The sequence below is a fragment of the Amphibalanus amphitrite genome, unplaced genomic scaffold (genome assembly GCF_019059575.1).
Source record: "Amphibalanus amphitrite isolate SeventyFive unplaced genomic scaffold, NRLGWU_Aamphi_draft 001946F_arrow, whole genome shotgun sequence".
Taxonomy (NCBI): domain Eukaryota; kingdom Metazoa; phylum Arthropoda; class Thecostraca; order Balanomorpha; family Balanidae; genus Amphibalanus; species Amphibalanus amphitrite.
The window spans coordinates 47,655-61,605 of NW_024883439.1; the positions used below are offsets into that span (position 1 = coordinate 47,655).

General features: G+C 47.1%; 1 protein-coding gene across 1 annotated transcript in view; it reads left to right on the forward strand.

Annotated features, from left to right (window-relative positions):
• The window catches only part of LOC122375881 (acetylcholine receptor subunit alpha-like 1), a 28,535-nt gene continuing 14,584 nt past the window's right edge, over positions 1-13,951 (forward strand). The window contains exons 1-2 of the mRNA XM_043355454.1: positions 1-452; positions 13,728-13,772. Of these exons, the coding sequence (XP_043211389.1) occupies positions 258-452; positions 13,728-13,772 (240 nt within the window). The 5' untranslated portion in view covers positions 1-257. The remainder of the gene's footprint in view (positions 453-13,727; positions 13,773-13,951) is intronic.

The window sequence follows — 13,951 nt, forward strand, 5'->3', positions numbered from 1 at the left end:
GGCCGCCAGTCGGCTGCAGCGCTGGTCCGGGGCGCCGGCCGTGCCGGAGATGGGTGTTCCCCGCCGTGGGCTGGACGCAGCGGACGGTCACAGTGTCGCCGAGTGTCCGTCCGAGCCCGGCTGAGACGCGCCGGTCGCCAGTGTGTCCGTGTCCGTGTCCGTGTCCGTATCCGTGTCCGTGTCCGTGTCCGGTGTCCGCAGGAGGTGGCCGTGCGGACCGTCTCCTCCCGGTGCTAGCCGCCGCAGACTAGTGCGCGATGTGTGTCGATCGGAGGTATCTGACCGCCCTGGTGGCAGTCACACTATGGCTGGTGGCCACCGCCAACCCGGACGCCAAGAGGTTATACGATGACCTGCTCAGCAGGTACAACCGGCTCATTCGGCCGGTGGGAAACAACTCGGATACCATCACCGTCAAGATGGGCCTGCGGCTCTCGCAACTGATTGACGTGGTGAGTGGCGTGGGTCGTGGGGCTGGGAAGGTGACCCCGGCTGCCACGGTCAGCCGACTCGCAGCGGAGGTGGCTCGTTGGCCCGCTGATGGGCTCAATTGACAGCAACCACCCGAAGGCCGCAGAGAAATCATCAGGGCGAATGGAACAGAATTGGACTCGGCTTTCGCTAGCCAACTCAGGACATCCTAGGTCTTGCCTAGTGCCTCATGGCTCATCATTTCATTACTCTTCAGGACTGCTGTTTTGTTTCTGTCAGAGGTGAAGATCAAAATGTAAGTAATTCAGAAAGCAAGAATTGAGCGCACACCTCTATATTGACATGCTAGGTGTGTATGCTTGTGTCTTCTCACCGACTGGAAGAATTTCTCTAAACAAACTTAGCATCCGTATACATGGCTCGAATCTATGCCACCAGCCACTGGGAAATAATGAAACAAGAATTTGCGTCGCGAGATCTTCCACATCTACGATGATCCTATAATAACAGAGTCCCGCCTGCAATGTGGCATAAATAATTTAGAAATTTCATTTCGGTCAAATTACAAACTCTTGCCTTTAGTCTGGCATGACTCTGCATAGACCCTTACATGTGTTTTTGGCTAAGTGGACGATTGCCGTCTGCACTTTTGACAGTAACCGCTCCAAACTCCTCTGTCCATGCGACAATGCGAGTCCAATTTGTACCAAGGAGTGATGAATGTCGCTGTTGATTACAATTTCGCTAAAAATTATTTCTGAGAGGACGTCAGGCTTACGCTACAAAGTGATTCATTGGACGTTATTACTGAGATACATCTTCCCTTTGCTTTGATGTCCACTGTTAGTGCAAGATATGAGTTATTTATTTACAAAGTTACACACATTCCCCTGCAGTTACAACTCTGTAGATGAGGTACACTATTATCAGGGTATATAGAACAACGGGTACACCAACGACGCGGAAAGCGCCCATTTTACCTGGATGAGTTACATGGAAGGTAATATGTTTTTTTTGAATATGGAATAAATAGAGTATTCCATTATGACGAGTAAAGCCAAATTCATAAAGCAGTTATTTCTAAATTATATGAACCAGAAATAACATACTAACCATAGTTTAAAACTTAGAATAAAGTTAGTTGAAAAGCCTATAGTTGATACTAAGATGGAAGGAATCTATGGAAGGCGGAAGTGGCGCAGTTGTTTCATTCTTAAAATGTGTTCGCAAGCAGGATTTGCGTGATGCTAGCGACATCTAGTAAGGTAATCGGGGACGCTCATTGGCTGATCGAGTCCGTGAGCAGTATCGCTAACTTACGCTAGTACAGGGTTGAGGCAATGTGCGCATGCGCAGGAACTAGTGCCCTCATGGAGGGGCTTTTGGTACCTCGGGCAGCGCCCAATGCTTTTTGGACCTGTTATGGCCTCCGCATCGAAAAACGCTAGATAAAAAGGTTGTAGAGGAAGCTTTAGGCTACCTTTCCCCACAATAATATTGGCAATTTATCTTTTAGCTTACGTGTGGAGCTCGCTTGAAAAAGGTCGATTTAACATGCAAACCCTATGGGGTAGTAGTTTTTGAGCGCCCATTTGGCCTAATGCTACCAACTGTTACTGGCTACCCCTGACTATTATAATTATAGATTTGGCTGGGTGGGAGCTGCTAAATGATGACGTTTGGATGCTGCCTGCCGGATGGCCTCCAGTCCGTATCCACGGATTTACAAAGCATGAGAAGATTACTCTGACACTTGTCCATAGTGCTGTTGGTAGAGCTGGTGGCAAGAGGAAGCCATATCACTTCACAAATGATGTTCAAAAAGACGCGCGTTTCTCTCCACTATCTCATTTCGTACGGATTGTGCACAATAAAAGAGGGAACGACGATGCCAGGTCATTTGCATGCTAAGAACGTTTTATCTACGTCCCTTGATATGCGGGCCTCAGTCTTTTCTCAGCGCTCTGCCCCATCTAGGTAAATCCATCCAGTTTCATTCTGCATACCTACGTTGAATGAGAATAGCTAATGGAAATAGTGCGTCCAACTTCGGATGAATATAACGCTAACGCAATAAATCAGCGCTCAAACACTGATTTCAATGCATAAACTTAGCTGATATGGAAAAGTAGTATTATAATACGTGCAATAATTCACGCTATCATGATGTGCTACAATCATTCCAAATAACAACTATAAATATTGCTATTATTTGGAACAATAATAGGCTCCCATGCGGTGCTTTGTCTTATCAACTCGGGCGTTCATTCACGCTCCATCGTGTGTATATTACACCTCACACCGTTCCATCTCTGACACCAGTTCAGCGGTGGGCCAGTAGAGGTGCCGCCTGTGAGGGTGTGGCGGTGACGGACGGCTCGCCGGCGGCTGCGTCCGGCAGCCCGACGGATGGTCGGCCGCTGATGAGGACAGCTCGGCCGGACACAGATGGAGAGCAAGGCCGGACGGCGGGGTATGTACCGAGCCGGCGCTCCCACCGTAAACGAGCCATCGACCGGTCTCGTGTTCGACCGACGCGGCGATGAAGAGCAGCCGCCGACGGCCGACGCAGCCGACGGGTCACGAGAGCACGGGTCAACGGTTTACTGAGGAGTGAGAGTTACAGGTCACTAGCTCAGGTACTGAGGGACACAGGTCACTAACTAGTAACTACTGCGCTGTGTGGTTCATTGGCTACATGTGAAGTTACCACGGGTCACTGACAGTGTTCGCCACGGGCCCCAAAATCCCCAGCCCAGCCCGGCCCGGGCCCATGGGTTCAGAGCCCGGCCCAGCCCATAGCCCGCTCTTGGCAAATATTCCAAGCCCAGCCCGGCCCGGCCCGTCAAAAATAGCAATCTAGTTATTGTCTTAGTCTATTGCTATAATAAGCATGATTGATTACACTATTTTTAGAACAATTCAAATTGCATGAATATTAACATGGCAATCATGACTCCCTTCTTTTCAATGAATATAATCATTTCAAGCACCTATGGCACAAATTTTAACAGTAACAGCAAGCACCTCAGTCAATTAGGTCATGATTACACACCTATAAAAAGTTTACATGATTATATTAACTACATTCTATGAGTAAAGTTATCTTGCAAGCTGATGTGTGTGAACATTATCATTCATAATTGGTGACTCTAATGCATACTTGAAGGAAGTATTTGCCACATACTCTATACTTCCCAGCACTTACCAGCAGAAAAAAAGCTTGACTTATGGGAATTGATGAATCTGTCTGGGATTGACCTTGCTGTTAAATTCACTCCATAGATGCTGCAATATCAAAAGCCTGAGAAAGCATACAAAATAGGTGACACTAACTTTAGCACTGTCTTCCAAAAAAAAGAGAAAATCCATCCATTTATCAGCAAAACTGATATTCATGCCCACGTGTCAACCGAATCTCTGTGGACAACTATCTGCTACTTTCCTTGCTATTTTATGTTAGGCTCTTTTCAAGATATGGATATCGCTAGCAGCGTAAGCAGAAAACATGGTAAGCTTGAAATGTCATTGGGTACTTTTGCGACTTTTACGCATCATCATCATCAATCGAAAATGAGCGAACACTTCTTGATTGTCGCAGCTGCGGCAGGTAGCGATTTTGACCAATTGTATAATAAAACATATATGATCAAGTTTTTGTTTTGTTTTTCGTTCAAGTTTTCAGACTTTGTGATTTAGGTTTTATTTTTTATTTGTTTAATTTTGTTTTTCACCTTGAAACTTACTTAAAAAACGTATTTATTTGATATACTGTTGTGTATACTACCTAGATGCCGCCACATAAACATAGCGCCGCCGCCAGCCGCCGCCATGATTGCAAATTTTGTTGAGAAGGGGCTGGTTTGTTGTGATTTATTTTGACAAATTTATGGACATTTCAAGAAGCTTTCACCGCGAAATACTCTGTAGAGTTCCTCGTTACTTACAGTGTGTTTTGTGAGTATCCTTTTAAGGTTCTGTTCGTTAAAAAGCCGTCGGTGAAGGAAAAAAGACTGTGTTGGAATTGTCTCACTATCGCCATATATAAGTGTTAAACTTAATGTAGCCCTGTAGCCCATCATTGTTGAGTGGCTTCTTAGTTTTTGGAGTTGCAGTGCTAAGTAAGTTATTCTGATGACTACATTTTAACTTTTATTACAAACTAATGATGCTAGAGATTCTCTGATCTTTTTGGCTGCGGAATTTTTATGAAAACCCTCCTATGTGTGACATGATGTGATATTGGATAATTCTCAAGATTCCCAAAATTCAATATCAAGTAGGTTTTCTTTCACATTGCTTAAATTTGGTTTAGTTTTTGTATTTTCCCAGTGGGTTTTGTTTGCATCAGTTTCCAAATTTTCTTAAATTGACATTAGTCGCAAAACCCATAGTGCACAAAGCTCTTGGCCCGGCCCGTCCATAGCCCGTTAACTAATGATATTTGGGGGCCCGGCCCAGCCCGTAGCCCAGCCCGGCCCATGGCCCGTTGGGCTGGCCCGGCCCGTGGCGAACACTGGTCACTGATGACATTGGAGCTGATGCACGGGCCACTCGCAGCACGCATGAGAACTGAGTTTCGGGTCACTGATAGCATTGGAACTGAGCGACTGCACTGACTGCATAAAAAAACTCACCGACCACGGCTTAGTTCGGAACTGGAAGTCCCGAGTCACAGATGTCAAAACTGAGAGACCCACATGCACTAGCGTAGGGAGACCCGGAGGACTGACTCAAGCACTGAAAGACAAAAGACAAGACTGATTCACCGGGGCAGAGGGCCATGAGGCACTACCCATAAACCTAAAAGGTACCTATACCCGTACCGTCTCTCTTAGAAGGTGACCGAAGCCATTTCAGCTGCCAGACACCAGTCATCCAGAATAAAGAGAAGCTAGGATATTCTTTAAGTTTCTAAACTTAAAAAATATCCTATGCTTCTCTTAAAAAGAAACTTCTTCTTAAAAAAGAAGCTAGGATAGTTACGTGCAAACGCTGGTTTGATTGCATTTTTTTTCGCCTATTTGAATGAACGGCTTCTTCAGCCTTTTGGACTTTGCACAGAGTGGTGCTTTTCAATCTGCTGTTATTGACATACCAGTGTACAAAAAGCATTCGCAAGGACGATGGAGCCATTTTTAGCCCACTTGCCAAGGATCCAATATGTCACCATCCATTAAATTTTCAAAATGAGAGATGACAGGAGCTTGTTGGCCCCATTGCCCCCACGGTCCTCGGACAAAGGGCGGGTCTGTGTGGAAGCGGACAGCGCGGAGAAAACTACTGGACAGCCGGCTGCGATATAGATCCATGCAGGGCGATTGGCGAGCTATGGACAGCTGAACCGTTGACAACGCCATGGAAAGAGCATAAAAAGCCAATGTCATACTATTGTAGCGCAGCTTGCTCGTCGTGTATAGCGTTCAGTATGGGTGGACGAATCTGACTTGTATGGCAGCTTTGTCCTCGCCTGGCTCTAACCATGGATATGGTACTTCAGCAACATGAAGTGATTGCCAGGTGATTGCTGCCAGTGCCAGCCAGCCAGTGTTTGGACGGTGTCCGATTTTGATGTGCACTGTTGGCCCTCGAATTTTCTGTTTTCAATTCGACATTACTCGATCAGACAATACAAGTTTTTGGAATTTTCCCGAACAAGCTGTGCTTAACGTAAGCGGTGCCCTCCCAATTCAAGCTGAATTTATAAAGGCGTTGAATGTTGATATGCAATAACAGGGTTTCTGTGCATTAACCCGCGCCCTGCTGGGGGGGTGTTTGAACACCCCCCCTTGTGGTTTTTCGCGAATATCTCAAAAACGGCGGCGCGGAACGCCGCCGTTTTTGATACACCTTATCATACATCAATTCTACACATGTGAAAATTTCAGACCAAGGTCATTCAAGGTCAGGTCACCAGGTCACTTGAAGTGACCTCACCTCATAAAAAGTTTCAATGTCTGTCAAAGCTACACCGAGTGACCGATCGCTTTGAAACTTTCAGCGATTGCTAAGAGCAATAGCATGTACAAAATGTTTATCTCAGAATTTGGATATCGATGACCTAAGGTCAGGTCAATTTTGCGACCTCCCCATTATAAGTCAATGGGAGAAAATTGAAATGCGCCCCTTTTTGACGAAGGACATTATAAACACTCCCAAACACTGAATTACAAGTGGTTTAGACACACTGAACATGAAAATGGTGTCCGTGGCCCCTGTTTATGCCCTGAGGTCATCTTAGGTCACGAATGGTATCTAACAGTTTTTCGCAAATAACTTTTGATAGAGGCATGCTAGAGCGATAAAAACGCCTTAGATGTGTTCAGCTCGACGATACGGATCGACTGATATGCAACATGACCCTTCCCGGTCAGGTCATGACCTTGACCTGAGGTCAAATTTTCAAGTTGACCTTTAAAGGTCAAGTTATAGTTCATTCGACGCGTCTTGACAAGGGGAACACGATACCGGTAAAAGTAAGCTCGTACAAGGCTTGGGTCAAAAGTTATTGCAGAAAAACTATTTTCGAAAAAAATCGGCTATTTTTGCAGTTTTACCCCCTGGAGGCAAAACCGTTGACGTTAGGTCAAATCTGAGAAGATTACTCAGAAAGGGCGTTAATAGGGCTATCGAGTGCGCTTTTCCGCGGCGCTGTAGCTCTATTGGTTCCCGAGTTATGCGTTGGCTTCTTGGAAATTTTATCACACTCGCGTGGGCATACCTATTTTTATCTCATGTTCTCTGAAATCTGCTTCAACGACTGTGTGATATACGTGTCCTTTATGTACTTTGACACTGTGGCGGTAAAAGCCAACATTGTTGGATCCCACTAAGACATGCAATAAATAAATAAATAAATAAATAAATAAATTGTCGACATTCGACCTTGAAATCGGCGAAATTTTACCTTCATGACCTCTGGTGACCTGACCTTTGACCTGACCAAAAAATTGACCGAAGCGATTTCGTCATTATTTTTGACGCTCTTTCGAACGCCGCCTTCGGCGTATCGCTACGTGGCCCAGGAGCCGAGTTAGAAGGGGGGGGGTGTTTGAACACCCCCCCCCCCCAGCAGGGCGTGGAAATCCAGGACCCCCAGCCGGGCGCGGGTTAAAACAATGCTGCCTAATGAGCAAATAGTTTGGGTATCTTCAGTAGATACTCAGCACGAACAAGAACATTTAGGGATTCTGCATAACGATAACATATCTATGACCTTTGATAATGAGGCCATTTGCTGTCAGCATGGTCTTATCTGCGGGAATAAATGTGCCAATAAACCAGTCTAGTTTCCTCAGCTAGACAGAGCGCCTCTGCCAAATCTTGAAAGGCGACTTTTCAAAGGAATCGCCTGCTCTCGACCATCTGGCGTTGTTTAACCCGCGCACCGACGGGGGGGGCGGATATCCGCCCCCCCCTGAGGTTTTTCGCGAATAGCGGGAAAACCGCGGCGCGTAGCGCCGCGAAATTTGGTATGACTATTCCCTTATCAATTTTACACATGGTGTGCAAGTTTGAACCTCCTACCTTTCAAGGTCAGGTCACCAGGTCACTTTGAATGACCCAACCTCAAGTCACTTTTTTGCAACTTTGTCACCGTGCCAGAGCTACAGTAGATGTCGGAGGCCTTTGAAAGTCGCAGGATGTTATTAGGTCATTAGTAGCTACAATTTGTATATCTCGGAATTTTGATATCGGTGACCTAAGGTCAGGTCAATTTCGCGACCTCCCCATTATAAGTCAATGGGGGAAAAATCAACTCCCTGTTTTTACCACTAAAACGGGTCGGAATGGCCCCATATACCATACATGACTTCATATACGATCAATCTTCACTACCTTGAGGTCTGTTTTGCTGTTGGGCAGCTGTGAGGTCATGTGACGTCATCAAAGGTCACCAAAGGTTTTTGGCCAATAACTCCGTACAGGAACAAGATACAGACGCGTGGATGGTCTCATTGTGTTCAGCTCGTCAAGACGCATCGAATGATATACATGATGACCTCGAGGTCACGTGACCTGAGGTCAACCTTTGACCTTGACCTTTCGAGGTCAACATATATATCATTCGATGCGGATTGACGAGAGGATCACGATGATGCCCTTAGTTTGTTCCTATCTTGACTAATTCGAAAGTTATTCGAGAAAAACTCTCTCCATATTCAGCGCCGCCATTTTGACTTTTTCGACCCCTGTGACGTCATCTTTGACCTGACCTGAAAATGACCTTTGTAAAAATTGTAAATCTTGACCGTGCGTATCCGATGCCGTTTACCGCTTGTCGCTATCTTGCTTCGTTCTCGAGATCTCAGGGGGGGGGGCGGTCATCCGCCCCCCCCCGTCGGTACTAAGTTGGCGCAGACCCCCGTCGGTGCGCGGGTTAAACCCTTGGGTCAAGTGACCTATGAGTTGTCTGGTTTGAATTCCATGGTCGCTACTCGGACTGACTCTGTAGTCTGCATGTCCTGTTGAAATAACTAGCCTATATTGTCGGTCCCATCTGGCCAACTCGAACAATGACATCAATAGAAGCGCGATCAACGGCAACACGGAGAGAGCACGTCCGCGTTTATTTTCATTAGGCTGTGATGCCTAGGAATTTCGTTGTTTTAGCCAGCTGGACTGCTGATGTGCTCGGTGTGGCTCCGCGACTAAGGAGCTGAAAACGATCACAGCAGTGGCTGGATGAAGCTCAGCGGGCGGCGGAAAAATAACCGTGCTCGGGCATCGATCCCCAAACAGCGGGTCCTCGGAAACCCGAGCTTAGCCGGCGAGGATAATATGGGAGAGGATTCTCCCGGCGGTCTCACACCATTGAACGCGGTCAGCTCAAACACTGGAAGCTACGGTCGATATCGCTGCTTGGCGCCTTGTCAAATTGATCTCATAAAACAGCAGCCACTGTTGCTAGTCTTGGTCACCCGAAACTTTAAATGGCTCGGTTCACACTTCACTTCATATCGATGCGTCAAGTTATAATTGTATTTCAAACGGACACAAACCATTGGCCATTGCTTGGTATTTATAAATGTATAAATATGGAGCAGGGCAACAGACATGACTTCGTTCCCCACACAAAATCGGTTCACGAAGAGATATGTTATTGTTGAATTGAAACCACTGTCAAACTCGTTGAACCTTGAATCTTGCCGTGAATCTTGCGACAGTCAAGAACCTTATAGAAATAGGTACTGCAAGCAAGTTTTTTTTTAATGATACGGCAAGGCTTTATTAACCATTGTGCATGCACTTTTTTACCCTCGTCCGCACATGGGGGGGGGGGGGTGCCACCCCCAGGTAGTTTTTCTGCTCTGCACTCAACATTTTTAAAGCTGGAAGCCTGATTTTTCGTATAGCTGCTTCTCTATCCTTTCTCAGCGTCAACTAAAATTTCAAGTTTCTGTGATATTTGGTTTCGGAGATATGACCTTGTTCTTCAGGTCATGTCATGACCCAAATGACCAATAGGTACTCAATATCTTGCGTTGGCTATGGGTCTTTTGAGCTTTTGACACCTTGATTTAGTTTTTTTTTTTTTTGCTAGTCCTACCTCCCACCTGTCATGGAACATGCTATTCAACGATGTACATATGTCAGGGTCAGGGAAAAGGTCAGCCTAGGTCACCTAAAAACATTGCATTTTAGGCTAGCTGAATTTACTTTTCGTGAACTTTTTTACTGCATTTCTGGTAAAAGCTGATCAGTTCATGATCCCGTGTAATAGGGACACACAAACCAAATGGCGCGGGGGTGGCAACCTCCCCCCCCCCCCCCCATGTGCGTTCTAGGATGGGGAAATGGCATGTGCGGGCGACGGTTAAGTAAAGTTGACTTTACTGCCTGTGGTGATTATACACTTATACAGAAAACAGGAGAAACAACTGCCATGCTCATACCATACTTAACCACTCCTGCTTTGCTTTGCCTTCGTGGGGCACTCATTCCTGGTTATGTGCCGTCTTTGTGCAACTTTTTTGTCATTTTTGCCATAGTGGTCTGTTCTGCATCGAACCAGTCGGACATGATGAGATATGCATGGATGTATGTACAGAGCCAGCTGCTAAATAGGCCTTCTTGTTTCGCATCAGGGTGGCTCGGTGTGTCTACCCTGTCATGTCCTGGGTTGTTACTACACGATTCGCTACCAGTGCTTCCCTGCCAATAATTATCTCCGGCTAGCTAAGTGGTTGCCATTAGTCAGACTGCGGCATCGTGCCACCACAATCATCTCCCTCCCTCCCCTCTCTCTCTCTCTCTCTCTCTCTCTCTCTCTCTCTCTCTCTCTCTCTCTCTCTCTCTCTCCTCTATTCAGCCTCGCCCCGGACGCAGCCAGCGTCTTCCTGCAGAGCTGACAGGCAGGGGCGCTCTCGGTTCCTGAGACCAGGCCTTGTCGGAACCGACGCCCCGCTGAGAGGGGCGACCATTGGCCAACTTTGTTCAGCCAGCAATCGACCAATGTTCCCAGCCCGGCCCAGCTCGGGCTGGTCGGTCAGGCGATCCGTCCGATCGCAGCCCACGGAAATGGCAGCCAGCGTGTAAAGCAGACTTTGTGAAACTCATGCTCGGATATATTTGATAGACTGCCAAGTTATGTCAGTTTCAAAGTGGAGGCTCGTGTCTATTTGAAAGCTGGACCTTATCTCCTGCTGCCACATTCATCTAGAGCACTGCTCAGACAAAGGGTTGGGCTTTGCAGTTTGCAGTTACGACGTTAGGCCATTTCAATATAAACTCGGGTGAGAACAGAAAAGAATTGGTATTTGGAGAAAGCTTATTTAATTTTGCACGTTGAGAACGGGAACTAGTTAAAAGTTTTGAAGCCTTTGGATATTGGAAGAGTCACCGCTTGGTATAGTTGAACGTGTATGATTCCAACCTTCAGCGAGCCTGCGAGCCATCTATAAGGGAGACAAAACCTTGGCTCGACATGATATTGGGCCGTGCAATGATTACAATGGCATTGAGCTGACCTCAACCACGACCATATGTTTTTTTTTTATAATTCCTTTGTCACGTTGCAATGAATAAGTAACACGCGTTTTCTTGTCTGACTAAAGCTGTTATGAATAGTGCGACATATCATTAGCTGGTGCTCAGCTTTGGATCCTGAATCATGGAATGCGATCTGTAAGTTTCCAGTCTTTTTCATCTAATCGTCAATAAGAAAATCTTAGAACAATGACACTTGATACAAATAGATCAAATAATATATATTTGACAATAGATAACCGCAAGAATGTAAAAAGCAATAATTTAGCGGAAAACAAGCGTTGATTTTTAATTATTCAGGGTACCAGTCGATCATACGCCTCTCTCCCTACCATCACACCTCACCAATCTAATAGTTTTCGGCGCGGCTCCATCAGCTGCACCCGGCTCCCCCAGACAATCCATCAGCTCGCTGGCCCTCCCTCCCCGCCCCACCCCTCTCCCCTGCATCCCTCTGCGGTCCACAGTCCCCCCCCCCCGCCCCAAGGTTGGGCTGCAGCCGGTGGCGCTGCGCTGGTGACCAGTCGGTGACAATGCGTGCTCCCCTGGGCTGCGGCAGCTCGGGCGCCGCTCTCGCAGCCCGGCTCCGAGCGCCCACCTCCCGCCGGCCGGCCGACGATCAATATGGTACCAGAGTGTCGGCGACAGCCCGCTCCGGGCCGCTCCGCCAGCTTCGGAAGTTTTCCAGACAGGTCCGACAGCTGGCCCGGCAGCTACCGGCAGCTTCCGGCAGCTTCCGGCAGCTGCAGCTGCCAACTGCCTATAAACGGCCTTACGAAACTCGGACGCAAAGCGATGGGAGGTTCAGCGACTCCGATGCCCTGAAACGGTTTAGATGAGACACGGGATGAAATAAACGGGACAGCCTTCCATTATATGAGGAGCGAAGACTGATGGACATAAGTTGGAACTTGGAAGTGTTTGTTGTCGTTTTGTTGCAATGCAGTTTTTATTGAAAGGAAGCTATCTCATGAAACTAAGTCTAAAAGAGCTGGATGCACGCCTGCCATGTGGTTTGGCGCAGGCATATGCCTCCAGACAGCTAAATCTATGACTAAGTTGGATCCGAGACCAAAGTCTGTGAGATCAGATAGTATCATACCTATCCAGTATCCAAGTTTCATTTTCATGCACGTGCCTGATATTCACATACATGAGACCACTTCCAATCATCAGATCCTTTGAAGTTCTTTGATACATTTGTCAGTTCACTCCTTGGATTCAAAGCAATGCGTGGCGACCTTTTACAGATCAAAATATCACAGCAGGCGCCATGTGCATCTTCCTTGTGCATATTGTGCGTCTTCCTTTTCATGCAATTGTCAGATAAGAAGGTATCAACTTTTTGTAATTCATTTAAAACGGTCATAACATATAGGTGAGATGTTATCTGCCAATCGCGAGCCCCAGAAATAGTTTCAAGCATTGTTTACCGCTGGCTACGAGTACTCTCTAGCTCTTCTCAGTATATTGTTTGGAAAGTAATGATTATAATAATAATGAAAAAATACCTGCGATACTTGCAGTGTTTGAGGGCCGGCGCCGCTGACAGCCGGGCCACCCTTTGGCAGATACAAAGCGGCTGGCACGGGTCGCCCACGACCGTTGCTGAGTGCTGACCCGGCCACATCAGGTCCCGGCGGCCCTTTGTCCGCCCCCTCCCTTACACGAGTGATCCGGGACAGAGCTCTGAGCACGGTGAGAGGACAGAGAACCGAGGGCAGAGGGGGAGGAGACTGGGTGGTATTACGGGCACGAGTCAGAGCGCGGTGAGACATCCCGGGGGAGGCGGGCGAAAAGGCTCGCGCCGGCTCGTTTCACGCAGTGTCTCCCTGAGTAAGGCGGCGAGGTCTGATGTTTGATGGTGGGAGGCGCTCCCCATCTCCCCCGAATCCCCGGGCTCGCCCGCTCGCCTGTGATACTCCTTTCTCTGTCGCTGGCGGGGTGCGGGCAGGCGATGAAAGAAAAGGAAATGAATGCGATGGGGTAAAAAACGGGGCGCGATGATGGCGAGAAGACTGGTGGAAGCGGCACCGCTGGCATAAAAGACACGCAGTAATAGGAACGAAAACACACACGAAGAAGGTTGTCAGGTCCCCGGTTGTGCGCAAAATAAGTAATATGGCTGCAAAATAAATTTCTACTTTTTCAGATTGTACAAATGGTGCGAGCATAGCCTTTTACTTGTCTGGCTGGATGTCAATATTGTATGCCAAACGTCTTGTGTCTCTTTTGGGCTATAACACTATTATCTGAAAACGCATCTATTTGTAACCACCATCTGACATTGTTTTCCGTTTTTTCAGAACATGAAGAGTCAAATCATGACCACGAATGTCTGGGTCGAACAGGTAAGAAACTGTGCCGCCGTTGTCTCCTGAGGCTGTATCACGGATTGCATGACTTATCGTCACCTAACGACTATGCTATCGCGTTATATGTAAGCTCATAGGTAACAAAACATATACGAGTACATGCACGTTAGTGGTATACGTTAACTGACAAAAACAATAAGAGTATGAGGCCAACA